This window comes from Chiloscyllium punctatum, chromosome 19 (genome assembly GCF_047496795.1).
Source record: "Chiloscyllium punctatum isolate Juve2018m chromosome 19, sChiPun1.3, whole genome shotgun sequence".
Taxonomy (NCBI): Eukaryota; Metazoa; Chordata; class Chondrichthyes; order Orectolobiformes; family Hemiscylliidae; genus Chiloscyllium; species Chiloscyllium punctatum.
Genome location: NC_092757.1, coordinates 75,446,897 through 75,468,621, shown reverse-complemented (window position 1 = coordinate 75,468,621; position 21,725 = coordinate 75,446,897). Strand labels below are relative to the sequence as shown.

The 21,725-nt window shown below is 39.3% G+C and overlaps 1 protein-coding gene across 20 annotated transcripts in view; it reads left to right on the top strand.

Annotated features, from left to right (window-relative positions):
* myo18ab (myosin XVIIIA b) overlaps positions 1–21,725 on the top strand; it is a 289,512-nt gene that overhangs the window by 245,222 nt on the left and 22,565 nt on the right. For all 20 annotated transcript variants that reach the window (XM_072589711.1, XM_072589710.1, XM_072589709.1 and 17 more), the window contains 4 exons: positions 851–964; positions 7,871–7,987; positions 16,480–16,563; positions 18,551–18,688. In XM_072589711.1, coding sequence (XP_072445812.1) covers positions 851–964; positions 7,871–7,987; positions 16,480–16,563; positions 18,551–18,688 — 453 coding nt within the window. The remainder of the gene's footprint in view (positions 1–850; positions 965–7,870; positions 7,988–16,479; positions 16,564–18,550; positions 18,689–21,725) is intronic.

The window sequence follows — 21,725 nt, the reverse complement described above, 5'->3', positions numbered from 1 at the left end:
CTTCCTGGAGTAACTCTACCAAAACTGCACACAATATTCTAGGTGTAGTCTCATGAAGCCTCTGTATAATTGTCGTCGGGCATTTTTATCCTATTCTCTTATCCTTTGTAATGAAGGCCAACATACCATTTGCCTTAATTACTTGCTGTACCTATATATTAACTTGCAATGATTCATAACCAAGGAAACCCAAGTCACTCAAGTTCAAAACTTCCCAGCCTTTTACTATTGAATAAATGAATATTGAATACTATCGAATATTTTTGATTTTCCTGCCAGTTTCCGCTTTGTATTCCATCTGCTAGATTTATGGACACTGATTAGCAGTCCAAATCCCTTCATATCTTATTTTCCCTCACAACTCCCACTCCCACAGCTTTGTATCAGCTATCGCATTTAATCTCCACATCCAGCTCATTGGTATTGATTATATTTAACTGGGGCCCACACTTAATCCTTGTAGTATCCCACAACAGACAGCCTACCAACATGAAAATTAACTATTTATTTCCTGCTCTGATTTTTCTCTATTTACTAGTTCTTAATCCATGTCATAGCCCTCCAATCCTGTATTTTACTTTTGCTTGCTAACATCTTGCCTGGGCTCTTAAGAAAACCTTAAAAATACCTCCCCCACCAGTAATATCTTCTTTTAATGATAATGGCATTTGTTAATTGATTTTGGGCTATTAGCACTTTTGTAAGTTTCAGAAACTTTATATAAACATGGCTGATCCTAGAATCAACTATTGTCACTTAATTCAGAGATTGCTCCTTTTTTTTACAGTTTATTTTTTACCTAATCTAATTTAATCATTTTTCATTCCTTGTAATTATTGCCGATTTTTAGCTTGAAGAGTCAGAGTTCACTTGCGCAGTAGCTGTCAAGGCTCGAAAAGCCATGGAAGTTGAAATGGAAGATCTGCACCTTCAGATTGAAGATATCTCTAAAGCCAAAGTTTCAGTAAGTACGGATAAGCGTTTTGGAATTGGGATTTTAAAGTAGTAGTAAAACAGATTTGCCGTTTCAGTTCTGAAGGGTTTTTTTTTTTGAAGAAATCAGAAAATTATTTGAAGCCACGGACTAAATACCTGGCTTTCCAAGGGACCATACAATATAAATGACTATAAAGATATCTGTAAATTTAATTGAGTTGTATATAATTCTGAGTTTTATGACATGCAGAAAAACAAATGGTCTGCAGTCACTACTAGCCCAATTTCAATTTAGAAGAACAGTTCATATCAGCCGAAGGGCAGGTCAGTTTCCAAGCTGGGAGAGTTTGTGCCGAGGTTATCTAGGTCATTAGAACTGGAAATAAGCTTCTCGACCCTCCCTACGAAAATGAATCAATTAAGTAACAAATTAAAAATACTTCACTGTGATTGAATATCTGAAAAGGATATTGCTAGAAAAATGGTTGAATCTTTCGCTTTGGTGATTATGATCAGATCTATCTTAACTGTTTTATCTGTTTATTAATTCGTCGTGTTTTTATACGATAAACTTGTTCTTGTGTCAAAAAAACATTGAACGTATTCACGCAAGTTTGTTAGTGATTAATCACCATAGTAACCAACTACAAAAATTGAATTATGATCTATCATGTCAAGTTGCCCCATGTTGCCCAATCTGACTTGCCCAGTGTTGTGCTCAAAAATTATGGTGGTGATGAAAGCATTCAAACAAAATGGATAGAACAGATGGGTGAAGAATTGGAGCAAAATAGAGGATGAATTACTGGGGTGGTTTCAGGGGAAGGTAGAAATTGTACAAGTCTAACCGGGTGCACCTGAATTAGAGCAGGATCAACATCTTTGCAGAGAGATTTACTAATATGCTTTGTGGGGTTAAACTAATTTGGCAGGATGTTGGCATGCTGAGTGTTGATTAAATATGGGATTATGCACAGAATTATATAGAAGTGGAAACAATTCAGTCAAGAAAGTAGTGTAAATTATAGTTAAGCGGATGCACAAGGAAGCATGAAAAGGTTGTCTGGCATTTATTTTGGTACAAGGCATCTTGTAAGTTAGGCAGATGGGTTGCAAGAGTTGCTCAACACATGGGATGTGATATGTGATGATACTATGGCTTTAGAGGTGTACTGGGTTTCCTGTTTTATTTCTATGAATAGATGTGAGACAGGTGATAAGTGGTCTGTTCCAAGCCAATAAGCAGTTTGTGAGGCCTTAGGTTTTTTTTAGACGTTGGAACAATAGAAGTAGCATGAATCAGTGAGTGGAGTCAGGCTCCCACATGACCGGGTTTTAGTATAGCTTTCAGCAGTTATTGGAGTTTTGAAGCTGCCATACAACACTCCAAAATACTTAAGTTCTCTCTCACTCTGCTATAAATTTGTGTTCTTTCCTCCTTGACTGGAGAAACATTGCATGTACAACAATCTATTTTACTGAATTTGCCTTTGACAGGGTGTGTTTATCGAGTATTACTATGTTGGAACAGTTGCTGTTTTGTAGTTAAGTAATCCATTTTTCTGTTAAGTTTTGTAACAGAGTTACATTTATACCAATTCTTTTTTCTTTTGTTTGTATTTTAACTGGAGAGTTAAGAATAAAGTGTGTTTTGCTTAAAGCTAAGTGGTTTGATCGATCAAATTAACTCTGAACACAGCACCTTTATTCTTGTCTTTAAAAAGGAAAAGGTTAGGGTTTAGGCAATCTCCTTGATATATTTGAAGGGTCTTTGATCTGGCCCTTAACAGATATCATTGCTACCACACAGACACAGTTGAGAGAGAGATTTAATATTCCAGGGCATAGAATCTTCAGGGGAGGTGATGTCACAGCTTTGATTAAGGTGTCAATACTGCAGTAAGGAAGAATGATATCTTAGAAGGTTCCTCAAATGAGGTCACATGGGTAGAACAAGAAGTATTAACTCTACTTTCTCTGCTAGACCTGTTAAGTTTCTCCAGCAATTTTTGTTTTAATACAGAAATTAGGGAGCTCAGAGGTAGCTCTAACCCATGGCCAGAGACACACCAAGAGGGGTTGAAACATATTTAACCTGGAGCTGTAATCTGCAAACCGAGTAAGGAAAAATAAATCAGTTTCTCATACAAAGAGAATATCACCAGTATGATGTTGTATATTGATTGTGTCCTTCGTCTAACTTATCATATTTGAGTTTAAAAGTAGATTTCCACTTTACCTTTCATAGAATCCCTGTAGTGTGGAAGGAGGCCATTCGAGTCCACACCAGCTCTCATACCCCTACCCAACCCTATAACCCTGCATTTCCCCTGGCTAATCTATCTCGCCTACATATCCCTGAAAATTATGGCAATGTAACATGGCCAATCCACCTAACCTGCATATCTCCACAGTGTGGGAGGAAACCAGAGGAAACAAACAGAGACATGGGGAGAACATGAAAACTCCACACAGGCAATCGCCCAAAGCTATATTCGAGCAGGGGTCCATGGCACTGTGAGGCGGCAGTGCTAACCACTAACCACTAATTGGTGGAGCAATTATTTCAAGCACAAGTCAAAGTTTTTTTTAAAATAGGCTTTACAACACTCCCTTTGTGTCATGAATACTTTCTCCTTGATCTGTCAACTGCTATTAGCCTTTAATGAGATTAAAGATGGTTCCTAGCATTTATAGACAGTACATTGGTGATATTTCATTTGTATGATAAATTGACTTCCTTTCCTTCCTCTGTTTGTAGGTTACAGTTCCAGGTCATATGTGTCTCAAGCCCTCTTGGTGCCTCCAGCCATGGTTCACCCTAGTATCTGAGCTACCTAGTAATTTCTGTCAGAAATTGCTAGAAAAGCTCAGCAGATCGGGCAGCATCTGTGAAGAGAAATCAGAGTTAATGTTTCAGGCCCAGTGAGTAATGCGTTCTGAGGAAGAGTCACCAGACCCAAAACATTATCACAGATGCTGTCAGATCTGCTGAGCTTTTCCAGAAATTTGTTTTTGTTTCTGACTTCCAGCATCTGCAGTTCTTTCAGTTTATGAAGAATTAGAGGTGGGATTATAACTGTTGCCACATATTACAATGCTTTATTTTAATGCTTTAGGATATTTTTTCTGTGTACAGATTAATTAAATCAGTGACAGTACAAAGCCTTGTCATACTCCACTTTAAACATATTTGATTGTCCTTCTTCTAGCTTCATACATGCTTTTTGGTCCTACCAAAGGCTCAAGATAAATTCCATGTCTTTACTGTTAGTACAATATTTCAGCAATAAGTTGATAATATACAGCTTTCTTATTCTTAAGCAGAGTAGACAAAAGAATGAACTTTTAATATCTTTCATGACCTTGCAGAAGTGAGTAGGGTGGGTGTTTGAGTGCTTTATAGTAATAAAGTGAAGCCAATAGTAATAAAGTGATGACACTTTATTTCCAAAATGGAATATGCTATGTTTCTCAACATTCACATTATAGAAACAAATTGATGAGCAAAAAGCACAGACTGTTGTGATATTGTGGAAAGAATTGTGCAATTACAAAATATTGATCATTGTTGTGTTAATTATTGACATGAAGCTATTCAGTAGTACATTGCATAGTCGCACAACCCCTTACTAAACTCGTTAAATGCATCGCTCCCTGCAGATTGGAAAAATGACAAATGGAGCTCCAGAGTTCAAGGAAGGAGAGAGAAAACTGGAAACTAGATCTCTTACCCATAATATGGAAAATACAAGGATCTGCAATAAGGAGTGCAACAATAGACTTAGACAATAATGGCAGATTTAGGCAGAGTAAGCATAGATTTATTAAAAAGAAATCATGTTTAACAAATCTATTGCAATGTTTTGATGATGTAACTAACAAATAAGGGGAATCATTGGATGTGGTATATTTAGATTTTCAGTAAGCAGTTGATAAAATCCCATGCAAGAGGTTAATAAACAAAATTGAAAAACAGATTTAAACGACTATATTGACATGGATTGAGAGCTAGTTAACACACGGAAAGCAGAGTCAGAATAAATGGATCATTTTCAGGTTGTCAGTTTAAGTACTGCAAGGATCAGAACTTAGGATCCAATTATCCACAATCCAAATCATACATTTAATCCTACATTTAAATCTAATATTTCCAAATTTGCAGATGTCACAAAACTAATTGGGGTTGAGAATTGTGAGGAGGGTGTTAAGATGCTTGACACAACATTGTGGGCTTAAGGGCCTGTGCTGTACTGTTCTATGTTGTATATTTTTAAAGTGAATTAGAAAGGCTAAATGAATATGAAGAAATTTGGCAGATGAAATGATGGAGAAATGCGAGGTTATTTGCTTTAGTAGGAAAAATAGATAATTTCTCAAATGGTAAAAGGCTTGGAAGTGTTGAACTTCAAATGGATTTGGATGTCTTTGTTCATTAATCACTGAGAATTAACATGCAAATATAAGCAATTAAGGCAAATTGTCTTTAAACCTTTATTACAAAAGAATTTGAGCACAGAAGCACAGATTTGCCATGTCCACAAGACACAGAGAGATCATATTGCTATAAAAGCTCCTTTTCTTGTTTAAACTTAACAAACATACAAATTAGGTGCAGGTCACTCAGTCCTTCAAACCCCTCAGGATTTTGCATTCATTCTCTATATAGATAAAATTCCACTTTAATCCTGTGCCATAATGAACTATTTCATATTTTCTTGCATTATATTCCATTTGCCATATTTTGCCAATTATCTTACTTGTCAATATTGGTCTGCATCTTTGTTATGTCATCTTCACAATGTATTTTCCAACCTGTCTTTGTCATCTGCAAATTCAGTCACAATATCTCGATTCCCTCATCCAAATAAATTGTTATAAGTTGAGGCCCACCACAGAACATTGTGGGACCCCCTTGGTTACATCCTGCCAATCTGTCTTCTACCAACCAGTCTCAGTTAATATGTTACCGTCTGCACCATGCCTATACTTTACTCCTTCAAAGAATGCCAATAAATTGGTTAAATATAATTTTCATTTCACAAAACCATCCTGACATTTCTTTACTTTGAATTTTTCCAAGTACCGCATTGTAACCACCTCAAAAGTCAATTCCACCCTCTTTCCTTCAATAGACACCAAGTTAATTGCCTTATAATTTACTGATTTCTGCTTCTTGCCCTTCTTTGCTGGGCTAAAACAAATCCTAGGTAGAGATAAATGTTTAACTATGTTTTCTGAACCTTTACTTCAGCCTGGTAAGAAAGTTTACTAGTGGCGTCAACTTAGCCTGCTTCATTGAGTTAGAAGTTTGTGGTTTCACATTTCGCAGCTGCTTTGGGCACAAATTCTAGACCGGCAGCTACTCCAAGATTGCCTGTTTGCCTATACAGGACGGAAAACATCAATAGTAATATTAGAACAGCAACAACTACCATGGTTCCACATTCCTTTTTTAATCAACAGCAACAATAGTCCTATTATCTGATATGTTTATCTTGTAGGTATTTGTAGAGTTATAGAGATGTACAGCATGGAAACAGACCCTTCGGTCCAACCCGTCCATGCCAATAAATGATTTGGATGTCAGCATAAGAGGTACAGTTAGTAAGTTTGCAGATGACACCGAAATTGGAGGTGTAGTGGACAGCGAAGAAGGTTACCTCAGATTACAACAGGATCTGGACCAGATGGGCCAATGGGCTGAGAAGTGGTAGATGGAGTTTAATTCAGATAAATGCGAGGTGCTGCATTTTGGGAAAGCCAATCTTAGTAGGACTTATACACTTAATAGTAAGGTCCTAGGGAGTGTTGCTGAACAAAGAGACCTTGGAGTGCAGGTTCATAGCTCCTTGAAAGTGGAGTCTCAGGTAGATAGGATAGTGAAGAAGGCGTTTGGTATGCTTTCCTTTATTGGTCAGAGTATTGAGTACAGGAGTGGCTGTACAGGACATTGGTTAGGCCACTGTTGGAATATTGCGGGCAATTCTGGTCTCCTTCCTATCAGAAAGATGTTGTCCAAATGCCTCTTAAATATTGCAATTGTACCAGCCTCCACCACATCCTCTGGCAGCTCATTCCATACACGTACCACCCTCTGTGTGAAAAAGTTGCCCCTCAGGTCTCTCTCATATCTTTCCCCTCTCACCCTAAACCTATGCCCTCTAGTTCTGGACTCCCCGATCCCAGGGAAAAGACTTTGCCTATTTATCCTATCCATGCCCCTCATAATTTTGTAAACCTCTATAACCTCAGTCTCCAATGCCCCAGGGAAAACAGCCCCAACCTCTCCCTGTAGCTCAGATCCTCCAACCCTGGTAACATCCTTGTAAATCTTTTCTGAACCCTTTCAAGTTTCACAACATCTTTTGAGGCTATAAATTCTAATTGACTGCCAGTTTTCCTTATATAGCAGTGGTTACATGTCAGAAGTCGTCCATTGATTTTTAAATCATGGAACAGCACATTAAAGCAAAAAAAGGGAAATATTTCTGTTTACTTAAAATAGAGTTATCTTAATATTGGGTTTCAATTGATCAAAGTGCGTTTGCATTCACAATTTTCCAGAAACTGAATTTCCAAATTCCGGTTTGGTTCAAAAGAATAGTTAAGTGTTTCTCACATGGATGCCAAAATTACAGGGAGAATCGGCCTGAACTACTCTCAGTCAGCTTCTAAGAGCATGATGTTTGGTGGCACTGCTATAAAAGCAAAGAAAATGCTAACCTGACTCCAATCTATAAATACTAAATGAACCACAATAAGGCACCTTTATTAAATAAAGAGCGAGCCTTCAGAGTTAGTAAGTACAACTTTTAAACTGCAGTATCAATCAGCATATGTGACATTTCGTAATTGTAAAATGATGCAGTAAGGTTGGTGAAATCATACAAATGGCTCAAATGTAATTTGTGTCTGCATTTCCTGTCCATAGTTGGAAGAACAATTAAGTCGTTTGCAACGTGAGAAAAATGAGCTACAGAGCCGTCTTGAGGAAGATCAAGAGGATATGAATGAACTCATGAAGAAGCACAAAGCTATAGTTTCTCAGGTTGGTAATGGACTTGCCACATTGCGGCTTATTTTTCTTAATACATCATTATCTCACAAACTGAATTGGTGAGTTTAGATTCTATTTGTTTGAAAATCTCAGACAGATTTGCTTAATAGACAAACTAATAACTAGACAGCTACTCTAGCATGTTGCTACCTTGACTCCTCATGTCTGCTGGACATATGATCTGGTTCTTGGCTAGTTAACCTATTCCTCAGTGAAGTGATAGAAGATCCAATATTCAAGATAAAATTACATGAAGGGACAGGATGTACGTGTATTTGGAAAGGCAAGGACTGATTGGGGATAATCAGCATGGCTTTGAGTGTGGGAAATCATGTCTCACAAACTTGATTGAATTTTTTAAGAAGTAACAAAGAGGATGGATGAGGGCAGAGCAGTAGATGTGACCTATACGGACTTCAGTAAGACATTCAACAAGGTTCCCCATGGAAGACTGGTTAGCAAGGTTAGATCTCTGAGTACAGGGAGAAGTAGCCATTTGGATACAGAATTGGCTCAAAGGCAGAAGACCGGGGATTGTGGTAGAGGGTTGTTTTTCAGACTGGAGGCCTGTGACCAGTGAAGTGCCACAAGGATCGGTGCTGGATTCACTACTTTTCATCATCTACATAAATGATTTGGATGTGAGCATAAGAGGTATAGTTAGTGAGTTTGTAGATGACACTAAAATTGGAGGTGTAGTGGATAGCGAAGAAGGTTACCTCAGATTACAACGGGATCTTGATCAGATGGGCCAATGGGCTGAGAAGTGGCAGATGGAGTTTAATTCCAATAAATGCAAGGTGCTGCATTTTGGGAAAGCAAATCTTAGCAAGGTCCGAGGGAGTATTGCTGAACAAAGATACCTTGGAGTGCAGGTTCATAGCTCCTTGAAAGTGGAGTCGCAGGTAGATAGGATAGTGAAGGCGGCATTTGGTATGCTTTCCTAGATCGGTCAGCGTATTGATTACAGGAGTTGGGAGGTCATGTTGCTGCTGTACAGGACATTGGTTAGACCACTGTTGGAATATTGCGTGCAGTTCTGGTCTCCTTCCTATCGGAAAGATGTTCTGAAACTTGAAAGGATTCAGAAAGGATTTACAAGGATCTTGCCAGGGTTGGAAGATTTGAGCTATAAGTAGAGGCTGAACAGGCTGGGGCTGTTTTCCCTGGAATGTCCAAGTTGAGGGGTGACCTTATAGAGGTTTACAAAATTGAGGGGCTTGGATAGGGTAAATAGACAAAGATTTTTTTTCCCTGGAGTCAGGGAGTCCAGAACTAGAGGGCATAGATTTAGGGTGAGAGGGGAAAGATATAAAAGAGACCTAAGGGGCAACGTTTACACGCAGAGGGTGGTACGTGTATGGAATGAGCTTCCAGAGGAAGTGGTGGAGGCTAGTATAATTGCAACACTTAAAAAGCATTTGGATGGGTATATGAATAAGAAGGGTTTGGAGGTATATGGGTCAGGTGCTGGCAGGTGGGACTAGATTGGGGTTGGGATATCTGGTCGACATGGGCGGGTTGGACCAAAGCGAGTGTTTCCATGCTGTACATCTCTATGACTCTATACGAATACATTAGCGGAGTTGCAAAACAATTTTTCAATTCTTGTTTCTGTGAAAATAAAGTTTGAGTCTGAATCTCTATAGCGTATTGGTGGTTTGCTTTCTGCACTTTGGTTACTGTGCCAGTATCAGTAACTGTACATAATGTTTGCAAATATTGCTATCTGCTAAGAATGGGTTAATTTTTTTATGCCATCTTTTAACAGTATGTCAATGACATGACTTTTCCTTTTTCACAAGAGTTCTTTATGGAAAGTTTCAATAAGTATGTGGACAATTCATTATTGCTCAGACAATACAGTAGACAAATCACAGTCTATGTCCATTTCATGGCACTTACTGATGAACTAATCAATTGATTTTTATGGCTGTTGCTTATAAGACATGAGCTCTGGATGGAGAATTCTAATAGTCACCTTTGCATGAAGCTGAGCTTCCAGCATTTGATTTGAATTGAATTGAATTAGCTTTATTGTCACTTATACAAATGATTGCAGTGAAAAGTTTATAGTTGCTGCATTGCAGTGCCATCTTAAGCACAAAGATACCTAAGTGTAGATACATCAGATCAAATTCTTAAGAAACAAAGAAAACTGGAAAAGTGATGAAATAAATTAGTCCAGCATTATAGGACATAGGAATAAATTAAAGTTCAGAATATCAGTCTTTTCTAGTCCATCCTGGCATTTAATCTCAAGGGAGACCTCCACCTTCTCCCCGCCACCTGCGCTGGACCCACCAATGTAGGAACCACCCCATTTTAAGCGCCATCTCTTCACTATTAGGCCCACTTCACTGACACCATTGAAGCCACACTTGCCTTATAATCAAGAGTGCCTGGCTGTACCAGCACCACCATCCTCAATTACTGGAGGAGCTTTGCTGCCACTGCTGCTGGCTCTGAATGCTGGGATAGCAACTCTGCTGATGCTGCTGCCGCCACAGGCCCCAAATGGCAGGAGAACAACCCCACTGCCACTATCTCCTATCGTGGGGAGAGTCCACATCTGCCACTCTTCATGGCCTGCTCTCAATGCCACACCAATGCTACTGATCAACCTGCCACAGAAAAGAGAAAAAAAGAGCAGAAGCAAAAGTATAACAAAGAAGGAAAACAGATGGGAGTGGGATGGACTGCAGGCAACAGCCTGTGTGCAGCCTGTTACTCTGCCACCATCTTGCACCAGAAGTCTTTGTCATAGTTTGGGATGCTCTTGTTGGTCCTCTTGGACCTGCAATGTTGACTTTGTACAATCTCTCATTTCCAGTGGCTATCTTTATTTTCACTACCGACATCTGTTTTGCAATTGTTATATCTAAGAAACAAAGATCCATTCTTTGCTTAAAATACTTAAATTCAGATAGGACATTTGCAGCCTTCCAATTCATTGCGAGGGAATTTGATAGTCATCTTCCTGGTGTTTCTTATCTTCTGCGAATATTATCAATGTGTAAAGGATTTATAGTGCTGAGTCTATATGGCTAATCTGTGTAGGGATGTGGCAGTGCAGCTGTTGTGTTTCCTTTTGCTTTTCTAAATTCTTCTCTACTGTTTTCATTTGTGGCTCTAACTTTTTTTTTCATTATTTTTGTGGAACTGGCACTGAAGCCTATCTTGGTGATTGTGCAGCATCTCCAGCCTAACTTGGACCTGTCTCTCCACCTGTGCTAACCACCAGTCTGGACAGCTCAAAAATCAGTACTGGAGTGCTATTGTACCTCTGTAAAAGGAGGCCTAGATTCATGTCCCACCTCCTCGAGAGTGTGTGTAATAACATCATTAAATAGGTTCATTAGAAAATATCCATGAATCCATACTAACTGTTCAGTCAATATTGTATTGTATTTATTTTTCCCCTAGGCTAAATGTAACTTCTGTACTGCTTCAAGTCTTGGCTGACGTATTTCCTGTGTTTTTCAGGTTTGAAATGCTGCTTTAATTTTATTTTAAAAGAGTAATCGCCACTGATCACTACGTCATATTTTTGTGTCCTTGTACCATTGCAATTAAGTATTAGAGCCCATCAAGCAATCCTTCAATGTGCAGGCTATGGCCCCTGAAACACACCCCACCGTTTTTGCTTCTGATTCCCCTCACTCCAAACCCCATGGTTCCCACTCTGCAGACTCCATCCTGTTTTCCCTCACTTTTTGTTTGGGATCTATTCCAATCTTGGATCCGAGTGGGATACAGTGTTGCTAACAGCTCCTGCTGGTGCTGCTGGCATGAGAAACAGCTCTTGGTGAGCAGGACTCCTACCACTTTGGTCCCTTAAGTAACTGAAGAACAATCGATTCATTTTGGACCACCTCCATTGAATTAATGTAGCTTTTCTGCCAATTCTTCAACCACTTTGAGACATATTGTAACTTGATAAAGTTCCAGTTATTGTGTGCACTCTTAGAACAACTGATCTTTGGCTTTGTTGTGTCAAGGACCACAATTGGAAACCACCTTTAAAAGTTAAATGCATCTAGCCCATTAATGAATTTGTACAACAAATTTAAAGGCCTCTCCAGGATAAAGAATTTGTCATTTGTAATACACTGGTAATAGGAACTGACCATGACTAGTCATTTCAGAATAGGAGTGGTTATCTATCCTGTTTGAGTCCTTGCTGGCTCACTGTAGAGCAGACTAATCCGTCCCATTTCCCCTACTATATCCCATAGCTTGCTTGTTTATTTTATTCAACTGCCCATCCAATGTCAGTTTGAATCAATGATCATCTCTGCTTGCATCGCTTTTATGAGCAGCAAATTTCAGATCATTTGCTGTGTCATAATGTTCTTCAAATCATCTGTGCACTACTTAACCCAAATCTTACACGTGCCCCTCTTGACCTTGCACCATTAACTTTTCCTTGTTTACCTTACCAAATCATAAAATCATAATTATCTATATCTTATCAGAACTATTTTGTTCCAAGGCGATAAACCATAACTGTCTTAATCTAACTGTGTAGTTAAAATCCCTCATCCCTGGCACTATTCTGGTAAATCTTCTCAGCATCCATTCAAGGACCGTCACATTTTTCTAAAGCATGGAAACCAGGATTGTACTCTCAACTCTGTTTATATCCTAGTCAGACCTTTGTAAATGTTCTGCATAACATCTTTCAATGTGTTCTGCCACCTTCAAAGATTCCACAAGAGTCCTTGTCAAAAGCCTTACGGAAGTCGATGTAAACCACATCAACTGCACTACCTTATCAATAGGTTTAGTCACTTTTCAGAATCTCAGTTAAATTAATCTGACAGGATCTCCCATTAACAAGTCTGTGCTGACTATCCCTGATCAATCCTTCCCTTTCCAAATATTAACCAATACTGTCTCTCAACAATTTTTTCAACAGTTTTCCTACCACTGACATCAGAGTAACTGGTCTGTAAATACCTGGCCTAACCTGCTGTCCTTTTTGAACAAGAGTCACATTAGCTATCCACCAGTCAGCTGGCAGTTCACTTGTAGCCAGTAAAGTATTAAATATCTCCGCCAAGTCCCAGCAATGTCCTCCATCGCCTCCTTTAGCAGCCTGGATACATATTATCAGGTCCTGGGGCTTTATACCTGCTAAAGTATCTAATTTGTCCTCCTTACCATTCCACCTGCAATCCCTGGCTATTATCACTTTTTCATCTGTATTCACAAAGGAGAATTATACATGCCCATGCCCTTTGGCTTCGTGCACAAGTTGCCCCTTTGGTTTCTAATTGGCCCACTGTTTCCTTGGTAATCCTTTAATATACTTATAGAATGTCTAGGGGTTTTTCTTAATCCTATATGACAAAGATATTTTATGGCCCCTTTATCCCCTCCTTTTTTTTTAAGCATCCCCATACACTTTTGAAGGGGCTTCCTGTTTTTAATGTGCTGTACCTAACATATGTTTCCTCCTATTTCTTTTTCAAACTCTTAATATCCCTTGACATCCAGGGTTCTCTGGACTTGCTGCCCTTGTCCTCCACTCTTAGAGGAACACACTGGCCTTGAACCCTCACTATGCTACTTTTAAAAGGCTTCCACTGTCCAAATGTAAATTTATCTGCAAGTAGCTGCTCCCAGTCTATGATTGCCATATCCTGTGAAATGATATTGAAATTGGCTTTCTCCCAATTTAGAAACTTCCACACTATCCTTATTTCGTCCAGTAATGAATTTGAAACTTATGGTTGCTATCACCAAAAAGGTCAGCCACTGTTAGTTCAACCACTTGACCGACTTCATCCCCGAGGATTAGGTGTAGCCCTGCCCTTCTCTGGTCGGGCTATCTACGTACTAACACAATGCCACCCTCACCCTGATGGCCACCTTTGTGTGTGGCTGCATCAAGTTCTGCGTGGATCCCTGGTACACATACACCAAGTGTCACTACGTATTGAGGTTCTACCTGTCCCTGATGTTGCGAAGGATGGGCCTGGCCTCGCTTCAAAACACCTTTGACCACAAGTCCATCAGGAAGTGGTCAGCACGTAGTGTCCTTGAGACACTTCGGGAAAAGGAGAGGGTTGATCCTGTTGAGCGGTTCCCTGGACAGACTGTCAAAGTCATTTGGCAAAATGCCTCATTGCCAGAGCTTTCCAACAAGCACCAAGACATGGCTTGGCTGGTGGTGAGAAGGGCTCTGCCTGTGAGATCCTTTATGCACGCCTGGACTCTCTGCCGCACCACTGGCTGCCCTTGAAGCAGCTGTGGAGCGGACGAGACTGTCACACACCTCCTTCTGGAATGTGCCTACGCAAAGGAAGTATGGAGAAGAATGCAGTGGTGTTTGTCGAGGTTCATCCCGAGCAGCTCTGTGACACTGGACTCCGTGCTCTATGGTCTGTTCCCCGGGATGCACGCAGAGACAAACATGAACTGTGCCTGGAGGATCATCAACTTGGTCAAAGACGCTCTTTGGTATGCCCAAAACCTGAAGGAGTTGACCCCGACTGAGTGTTGCGGACTGGCACATTCCAAGGTCCAGGACGACTTGTTGAGGGACGCGCTGAAGCTTGGGGCAGCTGCTGCCAAGGCGCGGTGCGGAAAGACCACTGTGTAACGTCTGCCTGCCAAAGAAGAACAGGGGGCCCCCACTCAGCAATCGGGCTCTGCTGAAGCCTCCGCTAAATATATGGATGGTAAATGTACAGACCTGTTTATACGAATGATCAATTCCGATCTCTCTCTGTAAAGAAATGCAAGGTGCGCCTATGAATAGCACCACCAGTTGTACAGATCATCAAAATATTTTAAGAAAAGTATATTTTTGAAATAAAAAAAATCTACGTACTAGCACAAAAAGCTCTCCTGGGTACACTTTAAAAAAAGAATTCCACCCATCTATTCCTTTGTGTTCCCATCTATCTTCTGCACTATCCGTCTGGATGGTAGAGGTCATGCATTTGTAAGTGCATATATAATATGCATGTATGTATGTTATATAGATTTAAAACAAACTGGCTCTATGATTGCACTGTCTACCATCCTCCAGTCTAACAAATCACAATTTTCCATGACTCACTGTTTTCTTTCCTTACACCAATCCTTTTAACCAAGCTGACAGTGATCCTCCTAATCCATGAGGCTTAATTTCAGTATTCAGTTTTTATGTAGTATTATATCAAACACTTTCTTAAAATCCATATGGACAGTATCGATTACAAACTCTTCATCAACCTTGCATGTTACTTCATCAAAGATTAAATTTGGGTCAGACAGGCACTCCCTGCCCTTTTTTAGAAATTTGTGTTGACTATCTTTGATTAACTAAATGTTTGCAAGTACTTGTTAATTTTTCTCAGGATTATTATTTCTAAAGCTTAACCGACTATTGACGTTAAGCTAACTGACCTATAGTTGATAGGACTCTTCACATACTCGTTCATGTTCATATACTCATACATACAGAGGGTGGTTTGCATATAGAATGAACTGCCAGAGGAATGCTGAATGCAGGTATAGTTACAACATTTAAAAGGCATGTGGACATCTAAATGAATATGAAAGATTTAGAAGGATATGGGCTAAATGCAGACAAGGAAACTTAATAGGCATGAACAAGTTAGACCGAAAGGTCTTTTTCCATGCTGTATGATATTGCACTTGTTACTCTGCAGTTCCACAGCATCTCCTGTGTAACTTTAAATATGCAGTGCCAATTTTTTTTTAAGCCACTAAGTGTATTTTTATCTAAGATGGATTCATAGAATCTTGAAGGACAGAATGAAGATCATCATGGTTATATCTGCTCTTTCAAGAGATGAGAGCTGAAAATGTGTTGCTGGAAAAGCGCAGCAGGTCAGGCAGCATCCAAGGAGCAGGAGAATCGACGTTTCGGGCATGAGCCCTTCAGGAATGAGGAAAGTGTGTCCAGCGGGCGGAGAGGTCAGGAAGAAGATTGCAGGTTAGGAAGGCGGTGCTGAGTTTGAGGGATTTGACTGAGACAGGAACCTTCCAACCACAAGGGATGAACTCAGATTTCTCCAGTTTCCTCATTTCCCCTCACCCCCCACCTTGTCTCAGTCAAATCCCTCGAACTCAGCACCGCCTTCCTAACCTGCAATCTTCTTCCTGACCTCTCTGCCCCCACCCCCACTCCGGCCTATCACCCTCACCTTGACCTCCTCCCACCTATCGCATTTCCAATGCCCCTCCCCCAAGTCCCTCCTCCCTACCTTTTATCTTAGCCTGCTGGACACACTTTCCTCATTCCTGAAGAAGGGCTCATGCCCGAAACGTCGATTCTCCTGCCCCTTGGATGCTGCCTGACCTGCGCTTTTCCAGCAACACATTTTCAGCTCTGATCTCAAGCATCTGCAGTCCTCACTTTCTCCTCTTTCAAGAGATATCCACTTTTGTCCAGCACTATAATTTTTTCTCCATATCTCTGCAAATTAGTCCTCTTCAAAATTGAAATAAAGCATTTTTTTTAGTCATCTAGGGACTTAGCCCAGATCAATGAACTGCAGTCACAACTTGAAGAAGCCAATAAAGAGAAACAAGAACTACAAGAAAAGGTATGTAACTTATTTTATTGTCCATAATACAGTTGTTCACAAGCAGAACTATGATTGCCTGCATGGCCTTTGTCATTTGCAACAACCTTTAGATTTGGGCATCTGATTTGTTAACTATGTGGCAAAGAGAATTCACTCGAGCTTATTTTGAATGGAAAATGCAATAATGGCCATCAATGAGAGAAAACAGCACAGTTTTGAAACCACAAACTATTCACCCTATTCCTTTTCTTGGAAATCGTTACTTGAAAACAGCGAGCAAGATTAAACAAATCACAAATTTATTCCATTTTGTCTACAATCGTGGTTTTATCCTGAACTTCTCTGTAACTTAGTTGCTTTGTGAAAGCCAAACTGAACAAAATGCTGAAGTAATCTATTTACAGTTTTCAGATTGGGACATGGTGCAATACAACATGACATAAGAAAATGAGACTGTTTTACAAAGAGGAGCTAACGCTTTTAAATTTTGGCTTTGGATCACAGTGTAAATGTAGCTGCTATTCTTCATTTAAAACTTTTGTGCATTGCTTGTAATTGTTTCTTTTCAAAGGTACTAATTTATTGACTGAATCCTTCACTCAATAAATTGATGTAGTTTGTGCGATCTGTTACAAAAACATTATGGAAAAAAATCACTTCTCGGTGTAACAACAAAGTTACACAGAAAATAACTTAAGAACTAGGAGCAAAGGTGTTTAAATCAATTCCTTGATCTTGCTCCATCACTCTGCTTTTTTGCCCACTCTCCATAATCCTTTAAGCCATTATTAAAATCAAATCTATTTATTCCCTCTTAAATTTAATCAATGTCCTCGCTTCTGCCATGCTCTGGGTTAGTGATTCATGATCCTCTGAGATAAGTGATTTCTCCTCATGTCTGTTTGAAATCTGCTACCCTTTGTCCTAAGATTGAGACCTCTTGTTCTAGAGTACACCACATAAATAAACTTCCTTTCTATGTTACTTTGTCAATCCCTTTTTGCATTTTATGTACCTCAATTAGATAGCCTCTCATTCTTTTAAACTCCTGAGAGTATAGGCCTAAACTGTTCAATATCTCTTCATAAGACAAACCTTCCATCTCTGGAATCAGTCTAGTGAATATTTGAGATCAATGATGTGGGCAAAGGCACATTTATTTCCCATCTCTAACTGCTGATGGAGTTGCAGAAATTGTGGAGTTCCAAGATTCTGACATAGGTGAAGTACTTGCCAGTGCTGGGATACACCAGAATTCTTGGTGCCAGTCTATATTTTGTACATCAGGCCAAGCTGCTGAATATGATTCCTGGACATGTCACACAAAGGAAAATGGGCATCCACCTTTCTGGACAGGGACCTGGAGGGCTGTCCTTATGGCTAGTTTCTATCTAGTGAGTGGGAGAACGGGAAACTGCGTATAATTGAGTTGACAGCAAGTAAAAATATGATCTTCATGCATGCGAAAGGCTTTTTTCCACTCACTAGTGAGAATCTCATCTTGCCGTTAAACGCTTGGTTGACATATGGGATCAAGAGCCTCTTCATTGGCCATCTCAACAGATTTTCTCACCAGTGCCCCTACGGTTCAGGGCTGGGAAAATTTAACCAGTGATAGTCTCCCAGCTGCTGTTATTGTTCTTGGCGGTAGAAGTCTTGGGGTAGGGAAGAGTTACTGCAACACACCCATCGATATTGCAATCATATAAAACAAAGAACTAGATGCTGGAGATCTGAAACAAATAAAAACAGAAACTACTAGAAAAACTCAACAGGTCTGACAGCAGCTATGATTTTACATTGTACATATTGTTACTACAGTGATTTATTGCTGTAAAAGATTAAAATTGCATCCACTGGCAGAAATGTCTTTTATACATCTTATTGCTTAGTCAAAGCAATAGTATTACATACCACTTACCCCTCAATTTGCTGCATTCACATTTAAATTAATATGACTTGTGTTATATACTGATTATTCTTCTTCCTATGCAACTTACTCCAGTTACAAGGACTTCAGAGTCAGCTAGAGTTCACAGAACAGTCCATGGTAGATAAATCCTTGGTGAGCAGACAAGAAGCCAAGATTCGTGAACTTGAAACCAAACTGGAATTTGAGAAAACACAAGTCAAACGTCTTGAGGTATGCATTTGCAAATCAAAATCTTAATTGAGATTTGTTTACATTCCATCTTGATTAATCAAACACCTTCATGCTATTTGCTTTAAGATTGAAGTGACTTAGTAACAAAAAATAACATCATACTCTACCTAATCAGTGGCTGCAGAGCTTAATTTCCACTTTAAATGCAGTTTAGGACTCTGGATTTGTACTGAATGGAATTTAGAAGAATGAGGCAGAATCTGATTGAAACTTAAAGAATTCTGAGAGGGCTGGATAGAGTAGAGGTGAAAAAGATGTTTCTACCAGTAAGGGACTCTCTGACCCAAGGGCATATCCTCAGAGGGAAGGGATGACCCTTTAGAACTAAGATGAGGAGGAATTTCTTCAGCCAAGGGGTGATTAGTTTATACAACTTATTTGATGCAAATGGCTGTGGATGCCAAGCTATTGACGGCATTTAAGTCAGAGCTAGATAGGTTCTTGATTGGTAAGAAGATCAAGGGTTACGTATTGAGAAATATATCAGCCATGATTGAATGGCAGAGCAGACTCAATGGGCCAAATGGCCTAATTCTGTTTCTGTATTTTATGTTTTATTGTTTTTTCATGATCAAAAACAATTACAATTGGAAAATTATTTTATTACTAATGTGTTTCACTGATGACTATATGTGACAAGAATAGTAGAACCAAGTCAAAGCCAACATGTGCAGGTGGGGATCATTCGATGAAAATAAAACAGGAGAGAAATAGTGTGAATGTGGCAAAATAGTAGTTAAGGATTTTAGCAATAAAGTAGAGAGGTTTAGAGAGAAACTAGAAATAGTGTTAAGTGCAAAGGCTAATGATTTTGGATAAGGGATTTGATTTGGTGTAGGGAACTGAGATTGGGCTTAAGCAGAAAATCTGAGTTTTGTGCTTCTGATCTGAGATGAAAGTTAGGAAATTGATGGAACTACAAATGGAGAAATCTAACTGTTTGCAAGAGCTCTAGTTAAATTAGTTTTGCCTACTCTTGACGAAGTTACAGCTCATCTCATCATGATGGTAGCGAATGACCTTTATTATCCAACTTGAACAAATATTTCTGCACCTCTGAATGGTAAAAGTGACAAAAATCACTCCAGATGTAGTAGAAAAGCCTGGGACACAAAGGAGGGAGGAATATAAATGAAGTCTGACTCTGACTCTATCCATTATTTCTGTAGCCACTGCCTTTAAGACCATAGGATGTAAGCCAATAAGTCCAAAAGACTTGTCTGTCATTAGTCCCATTAGTTTTCCAAATTATGTTTTCTTTAGTGATCATGATTGATTTATGTTCCTCCTTCCTTTGTGCCCCAGGCATAACTTTTCCAAAATATTTGTACCAGTCTGCCTTTTTTTAAAAAAATCATTCGCAGAATGAGGGCATCACTTGCTAGTCCCGGATTTATTACCTATCCCAGATCATTTCCTTGGTTTGTCTTAGTAATTCTCCAGTTGCACACTTTAAGGACCAATGTTCATTTCCACTACTCTCTTCCTTTAGCATGAAATCCACAAGGAAAACAATGATCTGTGCATCCACTCAGCCTACACCAACTTTTAAAAAGTATTCACCCTCACTTGTGAATATGGCTAATATTTTTGTCTCTATTGTTCTGTGTTTTATTATACTATCAAATTTCATCAGTTGAGAAGTCTGCATCTAGTTTTGCAATTATAGTGTGAATGGAATGTACCAACAATAACAGAAACCAAATCACAACAGAATAATGATCCGTTCGATTTTTGCCTTCTCCTCTTCTGGCATTCAAGCACTAACTTCTCTGAGTATTTTTGCACAATTGTTATTCTTGCTTTGGTTTCATTTGTGCCTGTCCTGTTGTCATAGATCTATTACCTCCAACACTTCCTATATATTACTTAGTCCCCTCTGTTGAACCTCAGGACATAATGCATAGTTTCCATCACTTTTCTTATTTGTATGCTTCTAATTGGCAAGGAGCATGGGATCAAACACACTGACACCTATCTCTAATGTTATACTTTCCCTTTCAAGTTTGACAGTAACAGTACATTCTCTGCCATCAAGATTAGATGAGCTGTGAATTAGTTTAGAATAAGCAAAACTAATTAACCAAAATTCATGAAAACCATTAGATTCCTCTATTTGTAGCTCCATCAATTTCTTAACTCTGATCTCCGATCAGAAGCATAAAACTCGGCAATCTTCTAAAATTACCTAGATTCTGTAAAGTTTCCAGTGAGGTGGCAAATTACGCATTTAACACCTCTATTCAGGAAAAGAGGAAGACTGATATCAGGAAATTCTAGGTCACTTATTTAACACCTGTCATTGGGAAATTGCTGGAGTGCATTATTTAGGAAATACAGCTAGGGAGTTTAGCAAATCATCATAACTGTCAGACAGAGTCAACATGGTTTTCAGTAAGGGAAATTTTATGTGAAAAATGTATTACACAAAAACTTTAAGGCTGTAATAAGCAGGCTGAATGAAAGAGCATGAGTAGATGTAGTGTGTGTGGATTTCCATGTTTACGAAGGTAGCACATCTTTTAAAACAAAAACCTGCATAACAGAAGAGCAGATGATAATGTGGCAGTTATATTAACATAGAATCATAGAATCCCTACTGTGCAGAAAGAGGCCATTGAGCCCATAGAGTCTACACTGACCATCTGAAGAGCATCCCACCCTATCCCCATAACCCTGCATTTATCAAGATTTATCCACCTAACCTGCACATCTCTAGACATCACAGGGCAATTTAGCATGGCCAGTCCACTTAATCTGCACATCTTTGTACTGTGGGAGGAAATCCATGCAGACACACAATGTGCAAACTCCAAACAGACAGTTGCCCAAGGTTGGAATTGAACCTGTGTCTCTGATGCTGTGAAGCAGCAGCACTGTACCATTGTGCCAACCTGAGTAGAGCAATGAGAAGAAACAGTAGGAGAAATGGTTTACATTCAGGTTGGCAAACTGCAAATAGTGGAGAACCACAGAGATCAGTACTAGAATCTTGACTATCTATAATCCATATTAG